Source organism: Gracilinanus agilis, chromosome 2, assembly GCF_016433145.1.
Source record: "Gracilinanus agilis isolate LMUSP501 chromosome 2, AgileGrace, whole genome shotgun sequence".
NCBI lineage: Eukaryota > Metazoa > Chordata > Mammalia > Didelphimorphia > Didelphidae > Gracilinanus > Gracilinanus agilis.
The window spans coordinates 607,807,052-607,834,719 of NC_058131.1; the positions used below are offsets into that span (position 1 = coordinate 607,807,052).

The 27,668-nt window shown below is 35.6% G+C and overlaps 1 protein-coding gene across 1 annotated transcript; it reads left to right on the forward strand.

Moving 5' to 3' along the window:
* On the forward strand, nucleotides 1-27,668 carry SAXO2 (stabilizer of axonemal microtubules 2). Its single transcript, XM_044660155.1, has 5 exons — nucleotides 1-129; nucleotides 14,363-14,484; nucleotides 18,970-19,131; nucleotides 22,586-22,788; nucleotides 26,797-27,668. Exons 1-5 carry the CDS (start codon nucleotides 1-3, stop codon nucleotides 27,666-27,668), a joined length of 1,488 nt encoding a protein of 495 aa, XP_044516090.1.

Genomic DNA, 27,668 nt, shown 5'->3' on the forward strand with positions numbered 1-27,668 from the left:
ATGTCCCCAGTGCAGGTGAAGAGCGGGAGGAGAGTGACCGAAGCACTCTGCTCCCCTCCAGCTCTGTCACCTGTGTGTTTTCCACCTTACCAAGCCCTGTGTTCTTCCACTGAGCTGCTGGGCAGAAGGGTGAGTAATATGAAAAAATGTTGTCAGGCATGGCGTAGAGAGGGAAAGGAGGCTGAGTCCCTCTGCCTTTCTAGTAACAAACTTGGGGTGGGGGAGTTGTGGGGGAATGATGGCTGTGTGCCCACAGAGAGTGGGTGCCATCACTGGTCTAGAACATTGGACTGAACTTAAGAAGAATTTAAGAGGGGCACAGAGCCCAGATGGCAGCTTAGTAGCAGCAAATGCTGGAACCACTCCAAGAATTTTTCCAAACCAACCTTAAAAATAGTGCCTCAAAATGAAAGTAGTCACAAAAACAAGAAGATGGAGTGATGGGGCTCTCTTGCAGAAAACAACTTGAAAGGTAGCCAGAGAGGGTCAATTTTCACAGAATAAAAGGGAAGTAGAAGTAAAACTGCACCATAGTGCAGGGCCAATTACTCCACACCCACCCCTTGAGGGTCTCAAGCACTGACACCAGCCTACAGTGAGGCTCCAAAGTGCATAGATCCCAATTAGCCATTTTGAGACTGTGGTGAAGCAAAATAGCTCACAGTGCTGATTCCTGCAAGCCATCAGCAGAGGAACCAGAATCATCAATTTTCAGAATTACCAATCCACAGGAACATGAGCAAACAGCAAAAGAAACACCTAACCACAGAAAATTTCTATAGAGAAAAAGAGCAAGGAATAGTCAGTAGGGGATGAAAGATCTAAACAACCACATGCAAAACTTCAAAGAAAAATGGGAATTGGTCTCCAATGCTAGAAGAGCTCCAAAGGCAATTCAAAAAACAGAAGAGGCAGAAGAAAAATGAGAAAAAGAAATGAAAGCAATGCAAAAAGAAAGGAACAGCTTTAAAAGCAAAATTGGTCAACTAGAAAAAGAGGCACAAAAACCCAATGAAGGAAAGAGTTCCATAAAAAAAAAATAGAATGGGGGGAGGGACAGAGTTAAGAGAGCAGCCAAGTAGCAGTGAAAGCTAAACTGCTCTTACAATCCTTCCAAACTAGTCTTTAAAAACCATCTCAAAATGACAGGACTCAAAAACAAACACTAAAACTTGGAAAGGTAGACAGAAAGAGTTGATTTTCATGGGATAATGGTAACTGGAATCAAAGTTGCACACAGGAATGCTGGCTTACTTACTTACCCCCACCCCCTTATTATGCAAAGCTAACTTCAGGATCCCAGGATGGAGGCTACACCAGCAAAAGAGCACTTCAGACCCACCCCTTAAAGTCTCAGGCCCTGGCACCAGCTCACAATGAGGCCTGGAAATCCATAGCACTAGGCCCTTTCAAGCCTTCATGGTTGCACCAAAGACCTACCCCAAGGCAAAACCTTGCTAGTCATCAGAAGAGACAGAATCAGCAAGCAGCTTTCAGAATTACCAGTCCACAGGCAAAAAAAAAAAAAGCTGTGAAAATGAGCAAACAGCAGAAAAAAACATTTAACCCTCAAAAATTTATATGGGGACAAAGAACAAAGTCATAACCAACATGAGATGGTGAGATCCAAGCAACCACAATGCAAAACCTCAAAAAGAACTCCAAAGAAACAGAAATTGGTCTCAAACTCTAGAAGAACTAAAAAAGGAATTCAAAAATCAAACATGACAGGTCAAAGAAAAACGAGGAAAATAAATGAAAGTAATGCAAAAAGAAAACTTAATAAGCAAAATTAGTCAACTGGAAAAAGAGGCACAAAAATCCTATGAAGAAAAGAGTCCTATGAAAAGTAGAATGGAAAATGGAAAAGGAGGATCAAAAGATCATGGAAGAAATTCGGTCTTTTTAAAAAATTGACTTACTGGAAAAAGAGGCAAAAATATCCAATGAAGAAAAGAGTTCCATGAAAAATAGAATGGACCAAATGGAAAAGGAGGATAAAGATCATGGAAGAAATTCACTCTTTAAAAATTAAAATTGGGCAATTAGAAGCTAATGACTTCACAAGATATCAAGAAACAATAAAACAAAATGAAAAAAATAAAAAAATATTAAATATCTCATTGATTAAAAAAGACTGGTATGGAAAATAGATCCAGGGGAGATAATTTAAGAGTTATCAGACTAGCTGAAAGTTATGATTAAAAAAAAGAAATCTAGACATCATATTACAATAAATTATCAAAAATAATTACTCTGACATTCAGGTAAAATAATATTTGAAAGAATCCATAGATCACCTCCTATAATATATCTCCAAAAGACAACTTTCAGGAATATTATAACCAAGTTCAATATCTCCCAGGCCAAGGAAAAATACTGCAAGCAGACAAAAACAATTCAAATATGGAACCCTCATCAAGATTACACAGGATCTGGCAGCTTCTACATTGAAGGACTGGAAAGCTTGGAACATGATATTCTGGAAGGCAAGAATCACCTACCTATCAACACTGGCTAAATTCTTTCATGGGGAAAAATGGTCATTTAATAGGTTTCCAAAAATTCCTGAAGAAAAGATCAGACTTAAACAGAAAATTTGATGTCCAAATACAAAATCCAGAAGCATAAAAAGATAAATATGGAGAAAAGATTTAAGGCACTCAATAAAGTTAAATTGTTCGTCTTCCTACATGGAAAGATATTTATAATTCTTAAAAATTTTATCATTATCATAATAGTTAAATGTATAGATGGACAGAGGGTATAGTAGTAAGCTATTTAGGATGATATAAAAAAATCAAGGGGCAAAAAAGTGTATTGCAATGAGAGAAATGAAAAGAGAAAATATTGGAATAAATTATATCACAAAGTGGCATGGGGGAAATTTAAAGAACTGAAATACAAATTGAAAATATCAATTTCACAAGTACAAAATAGGAAAGGCATCTTGGAAAGCAGTTTGCCTATCAAAGAATTGTGTTTCAGTGAAGTCATGTTCAATATGAATCAATAGTGTTACATAGCAGCTAAAACAGGCCCTCTGAATTTGAACCAAAATAAGAACCAGTACTTCTGGGAATAAAGAGGCATTAGTTCTGCTATCATCTATTATGCTCAGACCACATCTGCAATAGTGGGTTTGACTATAAATGCTACAGTTAGGATATTGGTTAGCTGAAGTGTGTCCAGAAGAGGGCAAATAGGATGGTGAAGGACCTTGAGTCCACACTATATGAGGATCAGTTGAAGGAACTGGAGATGTTTAGCTTTAAGAAGAAAAAATGTAAGGGAATGGCTGTCTTAAAGTGTTAGAAGGACTGACATGTTAAAGAGGCCTATGACTGGTTTCATAGGGAAGACGAGGAACAATGCATGGAAGTTTAGAAAAGGCAAATTAAAGGTTGCTATAAAGATAACTTCCTTACATCCTAACTTCCTAACTTTAATTGCTAGATTAAAGTTATAATAAGTAGAAATCGCTTCCTTAGGAGACAGTGCATTTAACCTGATAGGTCTTCAGAGAGAAGCTTAGATGACCACTTGTACATGCTCTAGTGCAGACTATTTGAGAGGAATTGGTTAGTCCAAGTGGCCATTGAAATCCTTTCCATCTTAAAAATTCTGTGATTCTTTAAAAGAATAAATAGGATCCAATGAAGTACTTCTATTTTTTGTAATAAAATAATCTCTGGACTAGAAAATGTGGAACAAAAATGACTAATACAGAATTGGTACTCAAAATAAATAGGAAAATAAGAGAACGCATAGGTGCCTTTGATGATTCCAGGTCACAAGGCCTAGAGGAATTGAAAAGAACTAGCAAATATGATTTCTGAACTAGTCAGTGGTCTTTAAAAGATCATATATAGGGAGGGGAAAGGTACAGGATTTGTCGTCCAGTCATTTCAGTTGTATTCAACTCCTTTTGACCCCATTTGGGGTTTTCTTTGCAAAGATACTGTAGTAGTTTGCCATTTCCTTCTCCAGTTCATTTAACAGTTGAGAAACTGTGTTTAATTCTGGGCACCAAATTTTAAGAATATAAATTAATTTGTATGTATTGAGAAGAGCACAGTCAGAATAGGGATTCATACCATATCTAGAATTGGTTGAAATATTCAAAGATGTTTAGCGTGCAGTAAAGAAGACTTGGGAGTAGCAAAGGGTGTGCTGAGGGCATAACAGCTACCTTAGAGGTACAATTTAACTTGCTCTGATTGATATAGGGTGGATTGGATGGCTCCATATCTTTTAAAACCTTCCAACTCTAAAAATCTGATTCAATATCTAGCAACTCCCTACTTGCTCCTTGAATAATATATAGTTATAAGGCTTCTGTGTAGAATGCAAGTCTGGCATATTTCATTTTTTGCTCCTGAGTCATGTCTTCCAATATATTTTTCTGTATCCTTTTCTATACCCATCTTTACATCGAAACTAATATATTAAAATTATATGTTTTAATCTAAGGATTCTTATTAAATTCATTTTTTAAAACCTTTACTTTCCATCTTAGAATCAAAACTTAGTTCTAGGGCAGAAAAGCAGTAAAGGCTAGGCATTTGGAGTTATGTGACTTGCCCATTCACATAGCTAGGAAGTATCTGAGGCCAGATTTGAACTCAGGATTTTCCTGGCTCTAGTCCTAGCTCTCTGTCCACTGAACCATCTAGCTACCCCTATTGAGCTCTTAATAGATGTTCTCTGCCTTCTTATTCTCTGCAAAGATGATAACACATTACTCTCTTTTAATCTTTATGGTCTTTTTACAAGTGTTCATCTTGAGTCTTGAAATGTATCCCCTAACATGATGCTTCTCTGACTTTGGGTAGAAACTAAAACTAATTCTGTGATCATTCCCTTAACTTCTATTTTCTAGGGGAACCTATAATCATTCTTTTACTTTTTGTCATCTGGTTTCAAGTCTTGTACCAAGAATACAAAAATTGACAAGTAATAGGTTCATTTGTTGATCAGCATAAAAGGACTGAACTATTATTCACAGTACCTACAATTAAGTTATTGTTTTATAGACAGTCTAAGAACTATGATGCATAGCATTCTCTGACCTTTCCCCCCTCCCCCATTTGCTAGGATCTCTGTGATTTAGTAGGGGGCCACATAGACCTAAAGGCTATTTTGGTTTTGCTTATTTTTTCAGAGTGTAACGATTAAAAATGATCAAGGCTGATATTAGGAAAACTAATATTTTATTTAGGCCCATCTTGATAGAATAAAATCGGACAACGTGCCTGGCTAAGATCTATTCAAACTGCCCACCAGTCCATACCTTCTATCCCCTTTGGCTGCTTTGTACAAAAAAGAGAGAGAGCCCAAGTTCCACCCCTAATTTAAGTCACGCTCTACGTTGGTTCGCGTTGTTTGACGTCATCATGTCAGAAACCGGAAACCCATTGGATCACAGAAAATGTAGTTTCAGTGTCCCCCACATGTCCACAGGAAGTTTGTCATATGTCTACATATCTTGAGGCTCAAATGAGCCCCAAAATACCTCTAAATGGAATCCCAGAAATTCTAAATAACACAAGAGCAGGCCCTAAAGTGTTGCCATTTCTGATTTAAACATGTCCGGTATAAGTAGGACACTGGTTACACGATTCATGTGTAGATCTAGATGTTGTATAAAATATCCAAAAATGTCTGTGTAGTTAGTTTGAGGTAATAACTTATTCTAGTTTGCCTCTGTCTAACTTAATCAGTGATTTAAAGATGTGGGAATTATGCTTATCAAATTTCAAGAAGATAGAAAGCTACTTAAATAACTACAGCTAATTCATTAAATAACATTAAATAATAATGCATACTATGATATATAGTAACATGAAAACATTTTCCTCAAATATAAGAATACTCCAGTATTGGGGTTTTTTTGTTGTTGTTTTGGGGTTTTTTTTGGTAGAAGTGACTAACTCACTAACATAGCTTATATGCACCCTCATTATCAGAACCAGTTTTGTAAGAGCAACTATAGGAAAATTAACAAAACTTAGATTAGAATTAGAAATAAAATGTATTTAAATAATAATCCTTGCAATTTGAATTATAGTATAGCATGGTGGTTGCAATTGAAAAATTTTCTAAAGCTATGGAAGGAATTTAATGTTTAGTTGATTTAGACGAGTGGGATTGGATCGAAGCCATTATAATTCATTTTATTAAGTTGCGTTATTTTCCTGAGAAATTTTGAACATATCATAGAAAAGAGTTTTTATGTGACAGGCAACAGAAGCATAAATAAAGAAATGATGATAATCAAATCTAGGTTGTCATGCAGACATGATACCAGAATATCTTATTGAAAAATTTAAATGTCAATTAAACATCCAGATTTTTTTCTGCAAAGTGCCAGGTATCTGAATGATTCCAAATGTCCATATGTTTGGCTAAACATCTGGAGAGTAACTAAGTTTTCTACTTTTTATCCTGATGTTTTCTGTCACATAGAAATAACGCAGACTCAATCAGTCAACAAACTTTGATTTATTTTATATTCTGAGAACTATAGTAATTCTTGGGAAGCATACAAGCATACATAGTCCCTGACTTCTAGGAACTTATAGTCTAGATAGGAAGAGAAAAGTTATATCAAACTTACAGTTAAAAATACAGGGCTAATCAGCCTCATTTATATATTATAAGTGACCTTGACCAATAATTCACTTGACCTTTATGAGCCTCAGTTTCTTCCTCTGTAAAATATGGGTGTGGACTAGAAAATTTCTAAGTTCCTTTCTAGCTCTATTCTATGTGATACTGCAGATCTAAAATTAAATAGTACTAACTCTAAATGCTTTATAAGATAAGATGACAATCAATGCAGGCCAAAGTAGGCAGCTAATGCTTTATAAAGGAAGTAGCCTTCAGCTGACTTTTTCAACAATAGGTAGGATTTGGCTACACAGAAAATCAGGAAGACTTTTCCAGATGAAAGAAACAACATAAAGGTTTTGAGGTATCATTGAACATAGAATATCAATGGCATGATAAGAAGACCTGGAGGACCACAGCACAGGATACATTGGAGAAAAACAGGAAACAAAGTTGTATATCGATAAGGCAGAACTAGAAAAGTAGAAACTTCAAAGGATCAATAAAAATTTGAAGAGAACCAGTGTAAGTTCAAGAGCATACTCATGAACATGAAATAAAACACACAGAGTATGAAACAGAAATAATACTGGAAAAGTAAATAAAACCACCCAAAAATTTTTCATCTTGTTTAACATTAAAATAGCTAGCCCTTCCTTTTCCTGTATCAGTTTAAGCAAGCGACCCAGAAGATAGCTCCAAACAAGATTTCTTATATTCCGAGCTTATTCAAAACCAAATTGCCTGAAGTATATAGAACAATGTCAAGAAGTAGATGATGATATTTCTTGAGTTATACATAAATATTGGATCCTGACAATTTAAAAATAAAAATTATTCCTCTTTTGCCCCTTCATAAAGTGAATTTCTGGCCCAATTTGATGTTAATAGAAATATTAATACTATAAGTAGAGAGGGGAGTAGTTCGATAGCTCGGTGGATTGAGAGCCAGGCCTAGGGATGGGAGGTCCTGGGTTCAAATCTTTTCTCAAACACTTTCCAGAAATCCACACAAGTAAGCATTAATACAAGGTCAAAGATGAGTAGGCCAAGTGTTAGAATTTAGTGATAAACACTTACTGTGTGAACTATGCTACAAAAGTTTCAAGTCCATGGAGGTGACAATACCCAATTGGGAAAGAGAGAGGAAAAGACCCTGACTCAAGAGTATTCTAGTCACACCTAGGATGTTTACTACCTGTGTGACTTTGGGCAAATTACTTCTTTCTTGGGTTCCAGCTCCTTCATCTAGAAAATCAGAATGATAAACTAAATGACCTTAGACGTTCCTTACAATCTAGAACTAGGATCTTATAACTTTCTGTAACTAAAGAAGAAAAGAAAATACTGAAGATAGTTATTTCCAAGAAGAATTACTTATATTATCAAGGAAAACCTGTTATTAGTGTAGACAGACAAAGCTCTTGTAGAGGTAATATATCCAAAGTCATAATGTGCCATCACTATCACATTTGGGCTAACTCAGGTAATAAGAGGTCAAAAGAGGCAATAGAAAAGTAGTTTGTACTTTGCAGTGTAACTGGGTTTGTGGGGTGGGGAGAAGGGAGGTAAAGGATATGGCTCCACTGCATATAATAGACACTAGGTCTATAATTTCATTAATTTACTCAGATAGACTGTGTTGGTCCTATTGATTATGTTCCTGGGAGGCACAATGAAATTAATAAATATTCAATAAACATTTATTAAGGGTCTATCATATGCAAGGCACTGTGCTAAGTGCTAGGGATAAAAAAAAAGACAAGACAGTCCCTGTCCTCAAGGAGTTCACAATCTAATGGGGAAGATATTATAAGTAAGCAAATATATGTACAAAATGAATATACAGAATAAATAGGAAAAAGGTCCTAGAATTAAGAGAGATCAGGAAAAACTTCTTGTAAAAGTGGGCTTTTACTTGAAACTTAAAGGAAGACATAAAGAGCTGAGGAGAGAACATTCCAGACATGAGGAACAATAATGAAACTGCCTAGAGACAAAAGACAAAAGATTTCCTTCTTCAAGGAGGCCAGTGTCACTAGATGGAAGGGTATGTGTCCAGGAATAAGATATGAGAAGCCTAGAAAGATTTGAGTGGGTAGGGGTCATGAAAGTCTTTGAATGCCAAATAATTTTTTGCATTTGAATCCTGGAGGAAAATGACATCTAACTTGTACTTTAGGAAAATCATTTTGGGAGCAGAATGGAGAAAGGATTAGAGGGGAGGACAGACTGAAGACTAGCAGACCCACCAGCAGGCTACTGCAATATTCTAGCTGTGAGTTAGTGAGGACCTGCACCAAAGTGGTGGCAGTGTTAGAGGAGAAAAGGGGCTATTCTAGAGATGTTGCAAAGATGAAATCATTAGGTATTGGCAATAGATTGGATTATGGGCAGTGAGATAGTGAAGAATCAAATGATGTATCCAGGAAGTAACAAGGCTAGAAGAAATGATAAGAAATGATCATAGTAAGAATTCAAATAAGTTATTTCATAAATGTTGGAACTAGACTTATTGGATGTGAAACTAGGTTGTCTGATTCCAAGAAGAATAGAAATTTGATTAATACTGGACTGAGAAGATCCAATGCTTCTGATAATGACTGCCTGTGTGATCCTGAGCAAGTCAGCTTATCTCTGAGTATCAGTTTCTACATCTATAAATATGGGTAAATAATACTTAAGCCACTTAGGGCTTGTTGGGAAGATCAAAATGAAATAGTTAACTTTGGAAACCTTGAAAAACAATGGTTTCAGGTTTCATAAGTTTGAACTCAGTGCTCATTTGAATGAATATGATGTGGATCTCTACTATTCCCCCTTCATTTAAGTCCTTCCATCTTCACAGGAATATTGTGAAGAAAGGGTTTTTATTCATTTAAAACATCACATAAATGAGAGTTATTGCTACTTTCTTGAGGTCAGAGTAAGAGGACAGAATCATGTGGGAATTAAAAAAAAAAAAAAACAATTGCACTCCTTCAAGTTCCAGAGAAAACCAAGATGTTTAACTGTGAAATGACCATGTCTCCTGAAATGCTGCTAAGTAAAAGGAATGGTCTTGAGCACCTTATAAATGATTTCTTAAGGAACACTGACCCACTTTTTAAAAATAATTATTTTTATTTTTTTCCAGTTTACATATTGGTACAATTTGTAATGTTTGTTTTCTGACATTTTGCAATCCATGTTTTCTCTCTCTTTCCTATCTTTCTTCCCTTTCCAAGAAGGCAGGTAATATAAAATATAGGTTGTACATGTTATTGTACAATACATATTTCTATGTTTATCATGTTGTGAAATGACATATTGCTTACACAAGATAAAAACTAATGGAGGAAATAAAGTGAAGAACGGCATGCTTTAGTCTGCATTCAGACTCTGTCTATTCCTTCTATGGTGGTGGATATCCTTTTTCATCATGACTCCCTTGGAGTTCTGGATCTTTGCCTTATTGATAATAATTGTCATTTACAGTTAATCATCATACATTATTATTGTTTCTGGTTCATTATTATTACAGTTACTGTTACTCTTGGTTACTGTTCTCCTGGTTTTCCTGTTATTACTGTAACTGTTACTGCTGATTACTACTAGTTAATGTTCTCCTGATTCTGCTCACTTCACTTTACATCACTTCATATAAGTCTTTCTAGGTTTTGTGATCATCTTGTCATTTCTTATTGCAAAACATTATTCCATTACAATCATATACCACAACTTGTTTAGCCATTTCTAGTTGGTGACACTCATTTCTGAGTACATAACCCAAGATAGGGAAGTGACATAAAGAAAGCTAAGATTATTATTAAAGATGAGTAGGCTGAGAAAAAGGCTTGAGAAAGGAAGATCAGTTAGGAGGCTATTGATAGAGGCAAAGTGTGAACTGTAGGCCAAATAATTTAAGGAATTTCTAGGATGAGATGAGAAGTAATAGTATCTATAAGTAGACAACAAGGTATTAGAATCCCTTGTGATAAGCAATATTTAGGCTGAAGGTTTTGTAGAAAGTTTCCTACCTAATTAGGTACAAATTTGATTCATTCTTCTGTGAAAAGGACTTGGAAAAGTTTACAAGAAAATCTAAAATGGTTAATTAAAAATTGAATAATATAGGGGGCAGCTGGGTAGCTCAGTGGAGTGAGAGTCAGGCCTAGAGACAGAAGGTCCTAGGTTCAAACCCGGCCTCAGCCACTTCCCAGCTGTGTGACCCTGGGCAAGTCACTTGACCCCCATTGCCCACCTTTACCAATCTTCCACCTATGAGACAATACACTGAAGTACAAGGGTTAAAAATAATTGAATAATATAGATGCTTGACATCCCTAAAATATTGGTGCCTACAATACACCTAAAGCCACAGAGAGGTTTCTTAGCAAACAGAGTTCCTCATGACTACAGAAATAACTATAGTGGAAGCACATCATCATTCTCATCCACACTAATTATTTTTTCCAGGAGTTAACTTTGGAGCAAATCTAGACTGCTTGCACTATTGTGGTACAAGAGAACTTTCTGAGATCCTTCTCACACAGCCATAGGGTGAGGTTTGCCCAATAGCCTAAACATCTCAAGTGCTCAAACTTAACATCATTGGAACTTTTCTGAGTTTATTTTAATTTCTTTAAATTAAATTTAGCTTGCTTGTCCCAGCATGGTGTGAGTCTGAACTGGACTCAATGGAAAACTTTTTGTTTAGACCTAAAGGTCCATATGGTCAAAGCTATAACTTTTCAAATAGCAATATATGGCTAAGAGAGTTGAACTATATGAAGAAAGCCGAGTGCTGTAGAATCAATGCTTTTGAATTATGGTGCTGGAGAAGATCTGAGAATCCCTTTTGAGAATCTCTTGGACAGCAAGGAGATCAAATCAGTCAATTCGTAAAGAAATTAATTCAGACAATTCAGTGGAAGGTCAATTACTGAAGCTGAAGTGTAACTACTTAGACCACATAATGAGAAGACAAGAGTCACTGGAAAAGACCCTAATGTTGGAAAAGATTGAAGGCAAAAGGATTAAGGGGACAACAGAAGTTGAGATAGATCAATAGTTTTGTGGAAACAACAAACATGAGCATGGACAGATTTTGAGAAATAGTGGAAGATAGAAGGACCTGGTGTACTATGGTCCATTGGATCACAGAGAGACAAACACAACAGAATGACTAAACAACAACAACCATTTGTTGGTCAGCTAAATGGCATTAGAGATAGAAAAAGAGTCAGGAAGACCTGGGTTCACTTCAAACACTTAGCTGTATAATCCTGGTCATGTGGCCATCGGCCTCATTTTCCCCATGGGTAAAGTGGAGATGACAACACCTTTCTCCCAGGATTGTTGTGATGATAAAATAAGATATTTGTAAAGCACTTTGCAAACCCTAAAGCTCATTTATCTTATATATCTGATGCTCTACTCATAGTATCTATGCATATCTTCTCTTCCTAATGATGCTGGGCTTTTTATGGGAGAGTGTACCCCAGGTTTATGGGGAAATATTTTGTTGTTACCTTTCTTACCATGCCATTCAACAAATATCTTCACTTTGAGCTAATTATATCCTCTAGATGACTGCTGAAAAGTAAACAGATCAGTGGGGAATTTGTAGAACTATAGTTTTTTTTTTAATTTTAAAATGTTTATTTAATTAATTAATTTAGAACATTTTTCCATGGTTATAGGTTTCATGTTCTATCCCTCCCCTCCTTCCACCTCCTCCCACAGTCGCGCACAATTCCACTGGGTTTTACATGTGTCACTGATCAAGACCTATTTCCATATTATCTATATTTGTGGTAGGGTGCTCATTTTGAGTCAATATCTCTAATTATATCCCCATCCACCCATGTGATCAGGCAGTTGTTTTTCTTCTATGTTTCTACTCCCACAGTTCTTTCTCTGAATGTGGATAGCATTCTTCCTCATAGGTCCCTCATAGTTGTCCTAGATCATTGCATTGTTGCTAGTAGAGTAGTCCATTACATTCAATTTTACCACAGTGTATCCGTCTCTGTGTACAATGTTCTCCTGGTTCTGCTCCTTTCACACTGCATCAATTCCTGGAGGTCATTCTAAGAACTATAATTTTAAAAATCCACACAGAATAGCAGATTAAAATATAGTTAAGAAATGTTTAATACAAGATAGATCATGTTAACTCGTGGTTTTCTAAGTCCACATACAGACTTCACTGCTGTAGGGAATCAATTCTGTAATTTAAAGTACTTCCAAATGCTTATAAAAATATATTCAATCTTTATGTCATCTAAGAATTATAGTCTTCCAAAACTGAAAGGGATTCACAACTATGTAGTCCAACAAGAAGTACTCATTCTGGGTATCATAATGTGATCTGTTTTTTAGAGAAACAGAATGAGAGAAATTATTATTGTGCTTCATTTGCAGAAAAAAAATGCAGGGAATGTCCAAAGAATAAAGAATGTTTGGAAAATACCTTTCAGATAGAGAAAATATTTTGCCTCTTTTAGGTGGCACAGATATTATTCAGAGCAAACTGTTGTAGACTCAGCGTTATGATTTTGTTTGTTCTCCAGGTTCTAGATCCATTTATATCCTGATTACTTTTTCTTTTCTCATTTAGGGACTATCAGGAATTCAGAATTGTGTCATTTAAGCACAATACATTTGATAGGCCTCTTCCATGATTGTTCCCAGAATATTGAAATTATTCTATTCTAATCTAAGAACTCAAAACTAGAAGCCAGAGCCTATATAATCTTACTAGCTAACAGCACAGGCTAGAGGGAATGTTGCCTGCTACCCTAAAGTAAAAGTATCCTCATACTCCCTAAATCAAGATATTACTATGGGAGCAAACTCAGCCTTCCAGGGATCTACAACCAGATTCATTCCTAGTCTGTCAAGGAGTCACAGCCAGACACACCCACAAAACATTTATAATAACTCAGTACTTCTTTACAGTCTTTCAACTCTCATTCGCCACAGTCTCTCACTAATGTTCACAGATATATTCACACCTGCACAACTGATCTCCAAATTCTTCATATTTCTAACACATTCCCCAAACCACAGGCATTCCTACATCTGAATATTCTTTTATAGTCTGAGAGTAGGGAGACAACTATGGATAGTTTATAATTTCTATTGCCTTCAATCCACTCATCTTTCATGTCTAAATTCTCCAGGGTCTAACACAAAACATCATGAACTAATTTAGTTACACACTCTGTAAATACTGGTGTGGAGCTAAACAGAAGAGGGTAATACTTAATTAAACATGTTAATTAAGGACTTCTTGAATGGAGGGAATAGTACTAAGCAACGGGACAAGTAAAACATTTATTTCATAATATCATGAACTTTAGAGCTGAACGGTACCTTAGAGATCTTCTAGTAACCCCCTACACACACACACACACACACACACACACACACACACACACACACACACACATTTACAGAGAAGGACACTGAGGCCTACAGGGAAATAGTTTACTTATCTGATGCTCATTGTAAGTGGCCCAGTATTGGTTATTCTTTCTTGCATGTGTAACTAGAATTTCTGTAAGTCTATTTGAGAACTTGCCATGTTCAGTGTGTAATGTTTTGGGTAATTGGTTATGTAAATCATGGCCCAATCCCTGAGAATGTCTATTCACAGAATATGTAAGAGTCACAAACACAATAAAAACATTTAATAAAATAGAAAAATTATGTAAATAACAAGGGTTAAATTGAGCAAATTCTTAGTATCTTGTACACAAAGGAGCAAAATGTCATACCTCATAGGATAAAGAAAAAAGCTCCCAGGGAAAACTTAAACAGGGGTGAAGAAACTGTCCCTATCCTCCAAACATTCCAGCTCCCATCTAATTATGTCTTTAACAAGTTTGTGCTCTCAGAAATGATTCTTGCATTCAGGAACAGCCTTGCACTAGAGAGTTCCTTCGAGGGCAAAGACAATCATTGTCAATATTGCACTGACATTCTTTTAACAACTAGGTTGTAAGCTCTTTGGGAATGGTAACTATGTCTTTTTATACTTTGTATAGAAGCTCTTAAGAGGGAAGAGATCTTTTTTTAATTTGTCTCTATATATCCACTAGTATTTAGTATAGCCTTACATATCGTAAGCGTTTACTATGTCTACTGAACTTAGAGCTAAGTGAATGTATTCACTAAATATTCGTTCATTGAATTTTACCTATAAACTACTTTAAAAATCAATATTCACCTCTAACACTACAATGCCATAATATATAATGGCATTGGTCAGTGACAAAGAAACCTTTCTTATAAACCACGTTGTCCTTCATCCTTTTTTTTTTTTTTTTTTTTTTTTTTGGCTTTCTGAACTCTTCCTTAGATAATTGACTTCTCTTTTCTGAGCCTCACTTTTGCCTTCTAGAAAATGGAGTTAGGAGCTTGGACAACATAATCTCTAATGTTGCTTCCAACTTTAAACTTTAAAAAACTCCATTAGATTTTAAAGTTGGGAGGGATTTTGTTATTTTGTTATTCAATCATTTCAGTTGTGTTCAATCCTTTGTGACCCTATTTGGGGATTTTCTTGGCAAAGATACTGGAATGCTTGTCCATTTTCTTCTCCAGCTCATTTAACAGATGAAGAAATGGAGGCAAATAGGGTTAACTGACTTGTCCAGGATCACACAGTTAATAAGTGTCTTCAGGGATTATCTAGCTCATTAGATGAGAAAACAGACCCAAAGAGTTAAAGGGACTTATCTAAAGGGTTACAAGGTGACAAGGTGCCAGAACAAGTATTCAAACCCAGGTCTTATGACTCCATATCTAATATGAACTATTATTATTCATCTTCAGTCTCCTTTACCTTTAATCATTTCTTTTTTCTTATAAATATAAGAAACTTCTAAATTTCTAGATTTCAATATGCCTCATTGCTAGTGGATCTATGTCAAGTTCCTTTAGCAAGGATGGATGACATAATCTTGGGCATCTATTCCGTACCATCAACAGAAAGCTAGCAAGAAAATGTTCATACTGCAAAATATGAGCTCATGTCACTTCAATCACTTTATGCTAAATGGAGAAAATTTCACTTGGAAATAACAAAGTTAGTAACATTTCATCACTATGATGTTGGAGAATTCATGGTGTGGTAGAAAGTATACTAAATTTAGAGTCTAGAAATGTGAATTTATAATCACAGATTTTGACTTTTGGTATGAAATGGAGAAAATCAGCCTGTGCTTCAATTTTTCCTATATATACCATGAAGACAATCATTTCTACCCTATTTTCCTCATTATATTATTGTGAAAAATCAAGCAAAATATTAGGTGTGACAATACTAAAATGTTAAAACATGAGTATATAGTTGTCCTATTTCAAAGATAAATACCCTCTAATTCTTTTATCTCAGTCCTAAGATATAGATAATAGATGAATACCTTTTTAAGCCAACTAATGACTTTTCTCTTGGTGATCTCATTAATTCTCAAGGGCTCAATTATCATCTCTTTGCAAATGATTCACATATTTATATATTCAGTCCTACTCCATCCTGAACTCTAGTCCCAAATCACTTAATATCCTTTGGGCATTTCCAACTGGATGTCTAGGGGATATCACAAAATCGACATTGTCTAAAATTGAATTTATTATCTTTCCCCTAACCCCCATCCCTCCTCTTAATTTCCCTTTCTCCCAAAGGCACCACAATCTTTCAGTCACTCCTCTGAATCATTCTTGACTCTTGACTCTCATATTTATACATCATATCTAATCAGTTTACAAGTTTTTGGGATTCTAGGTCCATGATCTAGAATCTATCCCTTATCTCCTTTCTCCTGGCCAACACCCTATTTCAGATTCTCATCACATTTCACCTGAGGTCCTAAACTACAGCAATAACCTCTTAATTGATTTTTCTGCTAGTCATTCCTCTCTCCAATCTCCTGTCAGTTACTCCACACAGCTGTCAGTGATATTCCTTAAATACAACTGATTATTTCTCCATTCAGAAAGTTCCCGGGGCTTTTCTCATTATAGCCCCATTCAATAAAAGTGCCTAGCATATAGGAGGCTCTGAAGAAAAGCTTTTTTTTTTAAACCCTTACCTTCTGTCTTAGAATTGACACAAAGTATTAGTTCAAAGGCAGATGAGCGGTAAGGGCTAAGCAATTGGGGTTAAGTAACTTGCATAGGGTCACCCAGCAAGGAAGTGTCTGTGGCCAGATTTGAACTCAGGAATTCCTGTCTGCAGGTCTGGCTGAATAAATGCTTATTGATCGATTCATCCTCTTAGGAACTCACTTCCCTCACATACACATTCATATTTGTAGCTCATTTAGCGATTATCTAATTTCCTTCATAAATGACACCTCTTTTTGTCAGTATGCCCATGGGGAACTGTTGAGTCCAGCCTTCTCTCTGAACTCAGGAAATGCAAATATTTTATATCATATAAGAAGAAAACATTCAAGAGAAAAAAGGTCTGAGAAGAAGGAAAATGGAGAGGAGTTGTCTAAAGAGTTGTTGTGGTTGTGATCAAGAAGGAGAAAGATATCATATAGTTGGAAAGAGGCAAATGTCCTAGCTTTCAAAAAAGCAGAGGATGGAGACAGAAAACTATGAGCCACTGAGGTTGACTTTGATTCCTGGCAAAATTCTAAAACAGGCTATTTTTTTTAAATCCTCACCTTCCATTTTAGAATTACTTTTGTGTATTGGTTCCAGCCTCAGACACTAACTGTTGTGATCTTGGACAAGTCACTTAACCCTGTTTGCCTTAGTTCCTCATGTATAAAATGCACTAGAGAAAAAAATGGGAAACCATTCCAGTATTTATGCCAAGAAAACTCCAAAAAGGGGAAAAAAGGAAAAAGTTGGACACAATTGAAAAACAACTAAGGAATAATAGCAATAACCAATCTTTTGAAAATAGAGAAAAAAGTCGATAGCAAATGAGTTTTAAGCAGAGCAGTGAGGATAGGAGGAAAAGGGGTGATGCTAAGCCTTTTCTAACACTAAAGGTTTGCTAGCACCATACACCCATACTTTATACAGCTTCATAGTCTTAAGGGAAGCCAAGTGAAGACTATACATACACACCTTATATAGGAAGAATTATAAAATCTTGCAATTAGATTTTTTTTTAATTAAATTTTACAAATATAAGTTAGGGAAGGCATGGTTAGATAGTTTGTCTTAAAAAATGGGAGTTTTAGTGAACTAAAAGTTCAAAATAATGTAACTGTGGGGAAGAAAATCCAACAAAGCTAATGTAACCTTATGCTGTATTGAAAAAGGATGTGCCTAGGACTAGGAGGTCATCCTGCATTAATCTGTCCTTGTCCAAGACCACATATATTTTGTTCAGTTCTGGGTACCACTTTTTTAGGAAGAACAATGATAATCTGGAGAATGCCTAGAATAAGTAGGATGACAAAGAATTTCAAATTTTATTTATTTATTCACATTGACAAATTTTAATTCATTTATTTATTTATTCATATTGACAAATGAAAATTGGTTGAAGGAATTAGTACTATTTAGCCTGAAGAAGATAATATATGGGAATGGGGATACAATAACTATTTTCAAGCATTTGAAGAGTTTCTATAGGGAAGATGGAATTCTTCTTTATTTCAATGGAAAGAACTAGGAATAAAGGGTGGAAAAAACTGAAAAGAGGAAAAATTTTGGCTTCATATAAGGAAAAATTAATCTTCCAAAAATATTATTTCCTTGGTGTCAAGGAGAGTTTCATTTTTTCTATCCCTATCACAGTGTCCTAAAAACAGAAGGTACATTTTAAATGCCTATTGAATTAAATTAGCAATTAAGAGCTATTCAAAAGGATAATGCTGGTTGATAGGTAGTGGGTTTCTCTAATTGGAAGTCCTCAAGGAAAAGCCCTTTGTTGAAGGGGCATATTGTAGAGAGGATTCTTGTTTATGTATGGCCTGGATAGGTAGCTATTCTAGTTCTGAGATTCTATGATTCTATATTTCAGACATTTTCTTAAAGAGTACAGTTATCTTCCTCCAAGATCCTGCCTTTCCCGGAGTGGCACCTACTTGATTTTCTAGGTTTTATTCCAGTCCTGGCAGGGGGCAGGATTTTAGACCAATACCCAAGGTTTTTCTTTCATTGTATAGGCAATCTAAGGCCATCCTGGTATGATTGATTGGTTTTTAATAAACATCTCTCAATTTACCATAACGTAAACAGAAAAGGAATTGAAATACCTCCTAAGTAAAGATCCCTAAATTCATATGGGACTTAGGAGTAAAAAGCATCATAAATATAATACAATAATTTCTTGATATGCAAAATATTTTTAAAAGTTGAAACCACATTTCAATTCATTTATTTGTGTTTACACAGACTCCATCGCTGTCCTCGGAAGCCTACAAGGATTTATGAAGATGTAGATTTGAGTTACCCCACAACTGAATATTTGGAAAAATATACCAAATTTGAAAATGTTATTCCTTCACAAAATATTAAATCTCTGCAGCATGAACATCAAACAGATGATAGTAAAATGTAAGGAATAATAGCATTTAAGCAAATAGTTTACATTGCACTGTGCAATGGAGGTAAAGGTATTTTTAGCCTTTAAAAGTCTTTTATCAATGTGTTTTACTTTCAATGACACTATTGTCTCTTCCTTATGATTATTCCCACCCAATGGTCATATCTCTTGCAACAAATAAGTTCTACTGAGCAAAGCAAATCAACACATTGACTGTGTTTGAAAAAGTATAGTTTGTTTTGCACATTAATAATTTATTATTATTAAATATTATTATAATCTACCATCCTTTTGCTAAGTGGCATAAGGAATGCTTCAATCTTCTTGTTATCTTGGTCATAGGTGGTCACCATTGGTCACAATTGGATGCTACATTGATAAGCATTCTGAAGTCTTTCACTTCTGTTATCTTTTATGGACTTGTGGTTATTCTGATTTTGCACACTTTGCTTTGCATCAGATCATATTCACCTCCTCAGATTCCTTTGAATTCTTTATGTTCATCTCTTAATTTTGCATTACACTCTAAATTTACATTTTTATCAGTTCTCCCCCAATCAACAGGCACCCACTTTCCTTCCACTTTTTTGCTATTGCAATATTCTTTCCATATATGGGAATTTTTCTTCAGTTATTGACATCCCCAAGGAGTATACCTAGTGGTGGTATCACTTGAGTATAAGGTTATGTACAGTCTAGTGACTTTATTAAATATTTATTAAATATTATTCCAAACTTTTCCGTAACATTTGGGCTAAATGACAGTTCCAACCACAATGCCTTCTTACCACCATGATGTCACATCCTATCAGAATTTCTCTGCTGCAATTAAGATTGGTTTGAGCAAGTTGTGGTTTGAGATACAAATACAAGGAATCATATTAGCTGTGCCCCATATCCTCTCACAGTTGGAGAGGATTGGAGTTCTTTGTTACTCCTGAAATAGGTTTTGGGTCACCTTGGTCCTTTGTTATTTCTCTCCATGTCTTTTTGAGAGTGAGAAAACTGAAGTTCCTTTTAGCTTTACTTCTTCTATTTGTTTCTCCTCTACTCTAACTGCCAGTTTCCCCCCATGCTATATCAGTTTCTTTTTGAGAAAGCCAGACCTGACTTCCATCTTTTCTATCAGCATCCTTGTGGGTAGTGACATATTCACTTTTACATTAAACTAGGTAGGGACTTCCCAAGGTGAAACCAAACCATTAAATTTAGAGATTCAGAAAAATATTATTTAAAAAAGAGTTAAGAGGAGGAATAGTGAAAAGAAGAGAGCAAAAAGAAGTAGATGGAAAAAAAGGTAGTTTTCCCAAGGCTCCTATTTTGGTGCAGATTTTTTGGTCACTCTGCTTATTTGGCATATCAAGTGGTTTATCTTCTCTGATTATTTTCTTACTTTTCCACACATCAGTTTTCTTCAAATTTTTTTTAATTTTTTACGTTGTTCTACTACATTTTTATTTGTTTTGCTAGCATCTTGGCTCTATTTTGATTCAGGTAGAGCCAAACCCATTTGTGTATACCAGTGGTGGAGAATATACTGTTCCTTCATTTTATCCAGCTCTTTTAGATAGTCACTGAAGTTCAGAGAAAAATTACCTTCAAGTGAATATCTATGGCTTTCCAATTCAGGGTAAAATTTTTGAAAGTTTAAGAATAAAGTACAGAAAATATGTGAACAGTTGTTAGCAACCTGAAAGCATCAACTTATCCCAAAAGTTTGTTTTCAGTTATAAAACCACAATCTTTCAGAGACTATGACCCTGAAATCTTGGGTCCCTGCCAGGCAACCTAACTTTGACTACTGAATCCCAGGAAGCTGATGATTTTGCACACAAAGGTAAGTGAACCACATAGCTAGGTAAGAAAAAGGATTTTATTCCATTATTTGTAGACCTCTTATCTGGCTAATCGTAGTAGGAAGTGATCTTCTGATAGTTATGACATGGCACTATCATGATTTAGTAGAAAATGTGGTGAATTTGTTGTCAAAGGCTCTGGGTTTGTGAACCTTGTTTTGTCATTTATTATCTATGTCATCTTGGCCAAATCACAAATCAGTTAGGACTATCACTTCCTTGAAATCAGGTGCTGTTTTTGTTCCTGTCTTTGAATCCCCTATTGCCTAGCATAATGCTATGCATGGCAGTTGGTACTTAATAAATACTTGCTGACAATTTAACTTTTCTGGGGTTTTGTTTCTTCATCTATAAAAAAATACAAGCGTTATAAAAGTTGAACCCTGATGTCCCCTCCAGTTCTAAATTTATATTCCTATGATAAATACCCCGCAAAATAGAAGATAAAAAGAAAAATTGTCTAATCTAACATGCAAACTAATTTAATTTCTTTCCATAGAAGAGGAATAGCTTTAGTAGGAATAAGCTCTCTATTTATATATATATACCTTTATGAAGATAGATATATCTAGACTCAGTAGTGCAGTGGATTGAATGCCAGGCCAGGATTCAGGAAGACCTGAGTTCATATCTGAGTTCAGACACTTACTAGATCCTGAGCAAGTCACTTAAAGATGTTTGCCTTAATTTCCTCATCTGTAAAATGAGCTAGAGAAGGAAATTCCAAACCACTCCAGTATCTTTGCTAAAAAACAAAACAAAACACAAAACAACCCAAATGGGGTCACAACTGAAATGACTGAACAGCAGACTTGAGAAAGTCCATCAATTTTATCAGTGAAATGAGACATGGATTGTTGGAACTGAAAAGGCATTAGAAGCCATCTAGTCTAACCTAATTTTACAAATGAGGAAATTGAGATCTAGAAAAGTTAAACAACTTGGCCAGCTACTTAGTGAAAGAACCTGGACTAGAACCTAATTCTCATGGTTCCCAAGTATATTGTCTCTCCCCTTATGGCCTTCCCTTCATTGCAGGAAGACACAGAATGACAGATTTGGAAATGGAAGGGAACTTAGAAACCTAGCCTAATTCCCTCGTTTTACAGATAAGGTCCCTAAGGCCCAAAGAGATAAGCTAACATGCATTAGGACACACAGTTACTAATGGACAGAAGCAAGATAGGAGTCCAAGCCATTGGACATAAATATAATGTAAGTTCCATTGTACCACACTTAAGTCTTTCAAAAATAGTTGGGAGAATGTTGTATTTTCTTTCTCCCCTCCAGGACTTAACATATTGCTAAAATTCAGAGGAAGTCTACACCAAATAGATAGGATTTAGTTGTTCATTTTCAACTCTGAGAAATATATCAAGCAGCACAAGACCCAGGGGAGATGACTGTGAAGCCCCTGCTCATGATCTTTGAAAGATTGTGGAGACCAGGAAAAAGTGCTACGTGTGATACAAATGTTACCTTTTAACTCTGAACTTCTTATAATTGTGCTTTGTTTCATGTTTCAAAACCCAGACACCCGCAGTCCCCACATTATGTGAAGTCAAAAATAAATATCCTTTATGGAATGTCACATGTTATGATATTTCAGGTCTGAATGCCTTTCCTATGGCATAATTAAAAAAATGGCTTCTGTACAAGAAGAATACAAGCCAAAAAAGAAGGAAATTGATTTTGCAAGCACCTATAAGCAGGATTTTAAAATGCTTCCATTACAACCTGCTAAAACAATGAAGCCTCTGGAGAAAAGTCTTCCTAAAGAAGGAAAGATGGATACTCTTCCTACCTATAAAGGTAACATCTCATATTTTCCAAAGGAGTAACATGTAGTCAGTACTTACTTTTAATGTAGTGATTTTTAGATACTTTTCATACATTTTATTTGGTCAAATATGAACTTCCCAAATGTCTCTGAAAGGAAATATAGAAACACATATGTTTGTGTATATGTATATGCATACATATATATACATACACGCATATATATGCATGTATAATAATACATATATTGTAAGAGGGATTATGATTATACTTATAAATATATGTGAACATATGTCTTTTCAAAGGCATTTGGGCAGACTATATTTGTAGAGATATGCATATATGTATGTGTACATATGGGTATGCATGAATATTTAGAAACATATACAATGAAAAATAATTCATTTAGGCCAAAAAGGTTTTATACAAATAAGATTTGATTAAAAGAAAGTGGTCTATATTTGCACCAATATGGTACCTTAGTAGTAAAATAATGGCTATGGTATCTCATTAAATTTAGTTTACAATATTCTTGGAGGATGTCTTATCTTCCTTTGATCATAAGTGATGGGACTGCATTATAGAAGAAGTCCTGATCTAGGTAATTCTCAGTCTCAGTTTTCTAATCTGAAAAATGATTGAATGTTAGTAGAATAGCACTTCTCAGGGGACTAGTATTTATATCTAAATATTTTATTGAAAGCAAAGACAATAATAGCCATCGTCTAGAGGCAAGAAGATGCTGAAAAGATGAGGGCCAAAGAAATGATTTTAAGAATAAAGGTAACAAAGGAATGCTTGGATGCTGAAAGAAGTCAGAACAAGAAGTTAATGATGTGAGGAAACAATAGCTGGATAGGGAAGACAGTGATAGTGATTGGAGGGGAAGGTATTATAAAACTGGGAAAGTTCATGAGAACATTATTGAGAAAAAGGATTATGACACCTCCAATGTCTACTTTTTGGTGAGAAATTAGATGTGAAATTTTTTTTTTACTTAAAAACTGAGAATCAGACTTGGGAATGAATGAAAGACCCCAGGGCCCCACTTTATTAAAAATACTTAGTGAGCAAATTCTCTTGCTATAACAAAAATAACAATTTACATCTATATGACATTTTAAGGTATTCAAAGCATTTTGCATATATTATATCATACATACAGTGGACTGCTTTAAGTAGGAGGGGGAAGGTATAGAGATAAAAAAAAACAAATCTAGCCCTCAAGAAGTTTATAATTATACTATTGGTATAACATAATAGGGCAGCTAGGTGATATAAGGGATAGAGTACCAGGCCTAGAGTCAGGAAGAAGATTAATTTTACTCAGTTCAAATTTGGGCTCAGACACTTACTGACTGTGTAATCACAAGCAAGTCATCAAATCCTCTTTGCCACAATTTCCTTATCTGTAAAATGAGTTGGAGAGGGAAATGACAAATTATTCCAGAATCTTTACCATGAAAATCCCAAATGGAGTCATTAAGATTCTAATATAACTGAACAACAAAACTAATATGATAGAACCAGGCATCTTGCTGTGTAAATTAGATTTATCAAGCTTTTTAGTTTCTAGATGAGAATGACAGATGGTGGAGAAGGTAGGAGAATGAAATGTCTAGAAAGGGAAGGTTGTGCAATATCATGGAAAGTTTTAGTTGCTAAGTTTGGAGTTTATATTTGATCCTAGAAGTAACAGGGAGCTTTGAAAGATTTTTTTTGAGGAGGGGAGTGACCTAATCATATCTTCACTTTGTAAAGAAAATTGCTTGAGCATCTGTATGGTGGATGGATTTTAGAAAGGGGAGAATGCAAGTAGGAAGTTCATTTAGAAGGCTTTTACAATAAGCAAGAAGAAAGAGGGTAGAACTTGGAAGGCAGTGCCTGAGGGCAAAGTGAAGGAAGAAAGATTTTAGAAATGTTGTAGAAGGCCTCTAATACCAGTCAAATGTTCTTGGATTTTATTTGTGAGACCAGAGAGCCATTGGAAAAAGCTTTGAGCAAAGAAGTAACATAAGTTCATCTGTTCATGAGGAAAATAAGCCATGTGAAGAATGTCATACAGGGGAGTTGGAGTGGAGATGGAAAGATCTGTTAGAAGAAGACTGGTCATGAGGGTTTGTATAAAGTATAAGAGAAGAAGGAATTAGTGAAAGATGTACAAAGAGCAGTTAAAAGAATAAGTAGAGAAAACTGGATTTACAAATCTAGGCCTCATCTCTCTTTTGAGTACCAGTCCCACATCTGGACATCTCTATCTGTTCAAGCATTTTTACATTCAACTTGTTAAAAAATAAGTCATTCTTTTTTCTTTAGTACCCTTCTTTCCACTCCCAGTATAATGACCTTAATTTATGCCCTAATCACCTCTAGTCTGGACTACTGCAGTTAAGTTATTTTTCAGTTATGTCTGACTCTTTAAGGACCTCATTTAGAGCTTTCTTGGCAAAGATACAAGGATGGTTTGCCATTCCTCCTCCAGCACATTGTATAGATGAGGAACTGAGGTAAAGGGGATTAAATGACTTGCCAAGGATCACACAACTAGTGTCTGAGGCCGGATTTGAACTCAGGAAAAAGTCTTCCTAACTCTAGTCCTAGAGTTCTATCCACTGCACCTCCTAGCTGGACTTCTGCACTATTCTTCTAAAAGTACTCCCTACATCCAGCCCTTTCCCTCTCCAACCCATCCTCTACATAGCTGCCACATTGATATTCCTAATGTATAAGTATGTGACAGTTTCCTACTCAAACAGATTCAGTGGCTCCCTATTGCCTCTAGAATAAAATGAAAACTCTTCTGGCATTTAAAGTCCTTCACAATGTGACTCTAGTATCTCTTTTTGTAATTTTTCTCTTCATTAAATTTTCCAGGATCTATATAAATAACATCAATTTTTCTTGACACCATATAGTTAAATTCTTCTCCTCCCTCCTCTTCTGTCTCTTAGTCCTCTGTCTCTGTCTCTCTTAAACATATATACACATGCATTCTCTCTGATGCATTTAATAAAAAGCAAAGGTTTTTACTCAATTTCTTAAAAGCTGGTTCTGTTGAGCTCCATGCCTTCCTGTTTCATGGATCAAGGCAAAGGTTCCACACAACCTCCTAGCCCATCCTTCCCTAAAACTCCTTTCTTAGGTGGAGCTCTTAGACAGCATCTCCTCCCCATAAATAGCCAGACATAGGAAGCATCAGTCCTTAATATCCTGGACACTGAATAGTGTGAGACAAACAGAATCACATGTACCCAAATCTGATAGCACAGAATAGGAGGGAGGGAACAATGAGAATTGACTTTGAGTATAGACATCTGTCTGGGAGTTCGGGGGCAGGGGGAGAAGGAACTTGGAGAAGGAAAAAATACAGCTAAGAGAAAAGACTTGTTCTTAATGTGAGTCCCAAGTTCTGGTACTATAGTTTGAAGAAACTATGAATTGCTAGACACATTGGATAGTAATTGATCACCCAGTAAATACTTAATGAGTAACTACTATATTTAAAGGTAGACATTATGGAGTATACCGGTGGTTCCCAAACTTTTTTTGGCCTATCGCCCCCTTTCCAGAAAAAATATTACTTAGCGCCCCCTGGAAATTATGAAACTATTTATTGAACTCAGAATAGAATGTAATTCAAAAAAAAGTGTGGCCATCACCGCTCCCCTGGATCCCTGCAGCACCCACCAGGGGGTGGCAGCGCCCACTTTGGGAATCACTGGAGTATACAAATAAGTACAATAACACTACTGTTACCCTCCACAAACTTATGTTGGGAAGACAACATGAATGCATGATTGTTTAATGTTAAATACTTTAAGAGAAAAATATTTTAATAGAATAAGTGATGCCATAAGACAATTTGTGATTAGTTGCCAAATGAATATATGCTACAGGGAATAAAAGCTAAGTTGATCAGATTGCTAAAGATAGGAGGATTTATTGGCAGGGAAAGAAGAGGGTGACATTAATAGGACAATTATTTAAGAATCAATGTTTCTGAATTTTTATTTTATGCTGAAAGGCTTTCTTATCTTTAAGATGATTTCAGACTTTGGAGGATTGAGAAAAGGGAACCTGCAAAGCAACTGCCTACTGAGAAATCTACATTTCAGCCCTTTGAAGCCTTTACAAACTATCTCTTTTCATATAGGCCTCATGAGCTAGGACCCAAATTTATAAAACCAAAAGAAGTTTATAAGCCAAACAATGAACCCTTTGATGATTTAACAACCAACCGCCAGGCTTACCAAGGCCTCCATGGGGAACCTGCAAAGATTTGTCTACCTGCAATCACCAGGGTGGCAAAAAATGCTCAATTCAGGGGAAACACGGAATTCCAGGATAATTTTCGTTCATGGGAAATGCCATTGCCCAAGATTAGAAAGTTAACTCAGTATGTTCCCCCATCAGATCACATGGAGCAAAGTAGCAAAAGCCATCAAGATTCTATTCCAACTCAAATGACCACAGGGGCTCCTAAAAAGCAAGTTTATTCACATATTACTAAATTTCCCTTTCAAGGAAAAAGCACCATGAAAGATGATTTCAGACAATGGGACAATTATCACAGAAGGACAGTAATGAGTAAGCCCGGCCATGATTTTTCCAGTCCATCTGGGAAGTTTGAAGACTTGACCACTTTCAGAACTCATTATAGAGAGCATGAATTAATCCCAACAAAGAGTTTCAAACCTGTCCCTCTTATTGTTAACAGCTCTGAACCATTTGATGGTAGAACATTATACTCTCTCCATTATACAGGAAAGAAACAGGAGACATGCCCAGCTAGCTATTCTCCCCCTCCAGGATATAGATTTGAAAATACTGATTTCCATGGTCACAAATTATTTCGCAAGAATAGTCCACCAGGGGAGGACTTTACTTCATCAACTAATAAGATTTCCAACTAA

Excerpts from the sequence above, each read along its gene's own strand:
- SAXO2 (XM_044660155.1), top strand. The coding sequence starts at position 1 with ATGTCCCCAGTGCAGGTGAAGAGCGGGAGGAGAGTGACCGAAGCACTC. Across the intron at positions 130-14,362 it reads CTGAGCTGCTGGGCAGAAGG|GAGCAAAATGTCATACCTCA; the intron begins GTGAGTAATATG and ends TTGTACACAAAG. Across the intron at positions 22,789-26,796 it reads TACTCTTCCTACCTATAAAG|ATGATTTCAGACTTTGGAGG; the intron begins GTAACATCTCAT and ends CTTATCTTTAAG.